The 5,408-nt window shown below is 39.8% G+C and overlaps 1 protein-coding gene across 1 annotated transcript in view; it reads left to right on the top strand.

The window, feature by feature from the left end:
* The window catches only part of ASPM (assembly factor for spindle microtubules), a 51,573-nt gene extending 47,249 nt beyond the window's left edge, over positions 1–4,324 (top strand). The window contains exons 24-29 of the mRNA XM_019637990.1: positions 37–127; positions 857–1,039; positions 1,850–2,035; positions 2,536–2,675; positions 3,168–3,337; positions 3,997–4,324. Coding sequence (XP_019493535.1) covers positions 37–127; positions 857–1,039; positions 1,850–2,035; positions 2,536–2,675; positions 3,168–3,337; positions 3,997–4,096 — 870 coding nt within the window. The 3' untranslated portion in view covers positions 4,097–4,324. The remainder of the gene's footprint in view (positions 1–36; positions 128–856; positions 1,040–1,849; positions 2,036–2,535; positions 2,676–3,167; positions 3,338–3,996) is intronic.
* The last annotated feature ends 1,084 nt before the right edge of the window (positions 4,325–5,408 follow it).

Raw genomic sequence — 5,408 nt, 5'->3', positions numbered from 1 at the left:
TTGCACGGAGATCTAATAGATTTTGTATGTAAACAGGGCTTTGCGCTGCCTCCATCCACCCCGCCGTCGGAATTATCTGTGCAGTGCAATAGAGGAGAAGTGAAATATCCTGTATGTTTGAGAACAGGTAAAGCAATGGTGCGCGCTCACAATTTCTCAGGTGATCAGTGTTGCCACGTGGGTTCAAAGTATAAGACTAAAGCGGTTCACCACCATCATCTTCTAATCTCTAAAAGTGGGAATCAGCTGGTCAACGTTTAGTCAAACATACACTTAAATCGGATGGCTTCGCCGACATCTTTTGAGTCCTGTAAGTTAAGTTTATGAAGGGGGAGACCAAGGAGGTTTCCTCCCTATTGCCAAACTCTCAGAGCACTCAGAGCACTCTGGGAGCACCACCAAGTCTGCAGAACATCGCTCTCCTCGGGGTTTGCTGGAGAGCATTGTTTCAGGAAAGGGCGTGAGGTGTAGAGCATGAGGTTTTGTCTATTCCTGGGGCGTCGGACTAGGACTTTAGAGAAGAAAAAAGGAACAGAACATATATACAGAAAGCATGGCTTCTAGAGGAATCTCATACACTGTCACTCTCAGCTAGGTAGAGGGGCAAAACAAAACCATGATTCTCAATGCATGGCTCATTTTAAACGTGTATTCATATATTATAATATGAGATTTGAATTGCAATACTAAGTGTATAATATGAGGTTATTGCAGAAATGCTTCCATATTTAAAAATTATTTGAGACCTGTCATAAATGCTTTTCTATAAAACACCACTGTATTTCTGTAGCAATGATGAAAGCACTGGATACCGATTATAGCCATTGACTGCATATTTTAAAAATTATTTTTGCAGAATCTAAAGGCGTGTGTGCATCTCCCCCACTTATTACAAATGGAGTCATTATTGGGTCAGCAGGCGGCACCTATGAAAACGGCTCCTCAGTAGAATACAGGTGTTTTGATCACCATTTCCTACAGGGACCTAGAGTGTCCCATTGTGTACAGGGAGTGTGGACCACACCACCACTGTGCTTGGGTACGTACGAATAACTGTAGTTAATAAAATAAAACCATATCTTTTCACTTTCTGTGCTCTGTGTGCTACTAGAACACTCACAGAATGCTTAACGTGCTACATTGGTATTATTTCGTTCGCGTGCCTATTTAGTCAGGCGTCTACCAAGAACCACAGAAAAAAATGGCAGGTTTTTTGAAACCTAGTTTCTGACTTAAACATTAATTCTATCTAACTTACTTGTCTCTAATGCCTGGAATTTTGAAGGTCGTCATCGCAACCCAAGGCTTCCTGGCAGTACCAAGATGTGCCAAGAGAATCTTCTTCTTTAATTTTTCAGAGCCTTGCACATTATCTCCTGTAGAAATGGAAAAGAATAATTTACGGTTGAAATGGGATTTCGACAATAGACCCTACATTTTCCATGGCGAGTATATTGAGTTTCTTTGTAGGAGAGGTACTTCCATGGCTCGGTTATCTACTATTGGGTCTGAACTTAGAGTGCGATGTGACAGAGGGCAGTTCAAATATCCACGATGTGTCCAAAGACCAAGGTGAGAAGAGACCTGTGTCTACAACTATTTTTTGATTGATTGTGTTTTGGTCATATTGNCATCGGAAAACAAAAAGATATTTACATTACGATTCATAACAGTAGCAAAATTACAGTTATAGAGTAGCAACGAAAATAATTTGATGGTTGGGGGTCACCACAACATGAGGAACTGTATTAAGGGGTCGCGGCATTAGGAAGGCTGAGAACCGCTGCCCTAAAGGGAAATCTGCATGTGTGGCTAAATGGTATCTTCTCTTTAAATGGTCCCTTTTCAGAGGAAAAGGAGAAGACAGCCTGTGAGGAGCCACCTGCCGTTGGCCACGGTGCAGCAAACCTGTATGCGACGGTTTATTACAATGGGGATAAAGTGGCATTTACATGTCAAAGTGGCTATCATCTGCGCGGGCCAAAAGAAATCACCTGTACGCATGGAAAATGGACTCTTCCCCCCGAGTGTGTTGGTACGTGTGGCACATGGAACAGCAGTAGCTAAGCCTATTGTGTAAACAATTTTCATTCTCTTCATTTCATTGGCATACTTATAGCAAGAGACCATTGCTTCAAAAAGATAGAAACTCTGCTGTGTGTGTGTGTGTGTGTGTGTGTGTGTGTGTAGGGAGCTCTTTATAGAACTGAAGTCAACATATAGAATTGGGAAAGAAAAACATCATTTTGAATGTGCCTCATTGCTAGACACTTTTGTTTGATCTATGTGATGCCATGGCTTCTGAGCTTTAGACGGCAGTGAGGACACACTTCATTGGAGATGAATAAGGACGTGTTGGGTTGAGTGACTGGCCATCAGAATGACCCACTTCCTTTGCCTTTACGTCCCACAGACTTAGGGTAGAGCCCTCTGCTCCTGACTTTGGGTCACGCCTGCTGATGTGACTTTCACTGCTGGCCATTCTGAGCCGTCCACCCTTCTGAGACGGGTCCCTGCTCTTTTCTTTCACTGAAGGGCACGCCCTCTGCCTGCTGTCCTTCCTGACACCCTTCTCTTTTCTCAATCAGCTCTGGAGGACTCCGCACCAACACGTGTACCGAGGATATGTGTCGCGTGAAAGCAGAGCGATTAGAGATGCTAGAGAAATTAGCAGAGTAAGAGGCAGGCTCTAAAGAGACAGCGGAAACGGGAATTTTCATGCATGGGTTAGCTAAGATCCAAGATGAACAGAAACAAGACAGAAAAAAATAAAAGTGGATGATGATAACGGGCACGTTTAGAATTGAGCATAATCTTAGGTTAAAGAGCATCATTTACCTNTGTACTTGACGTAGGACTGTGTGACTCTGAAAACTTGAAAGAGGGACTTGGTGACCGACTATAGTGGGCACTGACGCTGATATTTGCCTTTTCACTCAGGTGAAACTACGTGTCCGATTCTTAGGTACTTGCCTTCTTCGTTCTTGTCTTACACATTAGTTTGTGATTTAAACCAATCTCATCACTGCACTGGGAGAGCTTGGGTTTTGACTGTTAAAAGCTCATAAATTGACTACATAGGGTGTATTTATTGTGATTGATTTTGGTAGCATGGAAGGAATGCACCATTCAATTCTTGTTTTAATCAACATACTTTTTTTTTTTAGGATGTTCGAAATAGGTCCAAAGTTGTTGACCACGTTTATAGTCTCCACAAACTTACAGCTCGTAAACATAGAATGAGCACTGAAAGGGCTCTTCATAAGCAAAATAAGAATTCTTCTATAAGCTCTCCCTTCATTCCAGAAACACCTGTACGAACCAGGGTGGTTTCAAGGTAAGCAGTCCATGTGTTCTGTAGCTTTGTGTCACTGTTCGTTCATTCATTCAACATTTACTGAGTACCTACTATAAGCAGCACATTGCGTTTGACAAGGGAGAAACAACATAAGAACAAGAGTGGGACCCGGTGAATCTAAGGAAGAAGATCTCAGTAACATAATGGAGGAAGAACGCTAGCTTTAGCACATCAGGTCTGTGGTTCGGGGCAGAAGAATCAGTCCAGAGATACCAGTTAGGGAATCATTAGGTAGCACTGAAGGCCTTGGAGACGAATGTGATCACCTTGGAGGAAGAGAACACAAAGAAGTCACAACCTGAACCTGAAGCTAACCCCAGTTTCCCCAGAAGTCAGTCAGATATGAGGTCTGACAATTAAGTTCACGAACTCATCTTAGAAAAAGTGCTACATACCTCATTGCTGAATATCACTATGGTCACCTTCCAAGTACTCCAAGTACAGCAGGGTACAGCCAAATGGCATAAGCTCCAGGGAGCTGGATCATCTCCCAGGAAGCTGGAGAGAACAGTCTGGAATTAAGACAGTTGTCAGGGAAGTGGTGTGCTCAGAAGTAGCCTCACGTGGTTAGGTAAGATGGGTGAGGGTAGCCCTTTAGGAGAACTTGATTTCAATGGGAGGTTTCATTCTTTTCACAGACTGAAACCAGGTTGGGTGTTGAGAAAGGACAACATGGAAATCACAAGTCCCCTGCAAGCGATTCGAATGGTGATGGATACGCTCGGCATTCCTTATTAGTAAATATAAACGTTTTCAGTGTGTACAGGGAAAAGATACAGTAAAGCCAATCATGAATGTGTCAAGTGTTTTGGCTTTTTTTGTAGAACTTCTAAAATTTGACTTTGTATTAAAATTGAAGAAATACATGTACTAAATAAACTTTTTTTTTTATATTCTTCATTGTTTTATTATTTAATAGCTTTATGCACGTAAGAAATTGATATGTCATGAAATTATTATAACACTGTTTTTCATGTCTGTTATCTTAAAATAGTATGTTAGGTTTGAATATCATATTCCTAAAGGGAATAGAATAATTTATTATCTCTGTTTTATAGATAAATTGAGGTATTTTTCTAACAGATGTTGGATACTGAGATTATAAATAAAAACTGAGTGACTCCAAAGCCTTTACTTCAAGCCTGTAGTTCATCAACAGTAAAACACAGGTAAAACTAGACGAAATTTCTGAAAAAGAAGACTAAAATGGGAGGACTAGTCTCATATGCGCACATATATTCTATGACTAGTGTAGCTAAGTCTGGTGCTGAAGTTATGATGAGAGTAAATAATGAAACAGAATAGAGAATCTAAAAACAGACCTAAAGTATATACCGGAATCTAGTGTATGAGAAAAGTGGAAATTCAGATCAGTGACAATAAATTAATTAGTTGATAAATAATTGGCAGCTCTCTGGGAATAAGCAAGCTTGTTTACTTAACTGACACCATTCACAGTGATTTATATTCATCAATTAAGAATTAAACCAAAGAAGTGCCATAGACACTGTGTCAATATTGTTTTTTAAAAAACAACTTTGGATTGATTGTAACTATAACACAAATCCAAAAATAGGAAAGAAAAGATCAATTAACTTGCGAAATCCACCATAAAAAATTTAAGAGATACATAGCATACCAGGAAAAAGATTAATAAAATCACAGACCTATTTCATTTTCCTTAACAGTATATGAAAAGTTCATACAAGACCACAAGGTAAAGACCAACAGTTTGATTGAAAAATGAGCAAAGAGAATGCACAGAAATAATATTAAAATGGCTTTCAAATCCATGTAAAAGTTTTCTATCTCAATCGTAGTCAGAGAAATGTAAATTAAACTATACTGTGATGATGTTTCTACTTATCAAATTGCAACCATAGATTATTTAATAACACTGTATTGGGATTGGGAAAACGCCCTCTGGTACTATTTGGAGAGTGAATTGCCATAATTTCCATTAGAAAACTTGAGCAATATTTACCTGTATTATAATCACTTAAATTCACATGTGCAAAATGACGCATGCAGTACTAGACATCGCAGAAAT

The sequence above is a fragment of the Hipposideros armiger genome, unplaced genomic scaffold, assembly GCF_001890085.2.
Source record: "Hipposideros armiger isolate ML-2016 unplaced genomic scaffold, ASM189008v1 scaffold_37, whole genome shotgun sequence".
Taxonomy (NCBI): Eukaryota; Metazoa; Chordata; class Mammalia; order Chiroptera; family Hipposideridae; genus Hipposideros; species Hipposideros armiger.
This window is presented reverse-complemented; position numbering and strand designations above follow the sequence as displayed.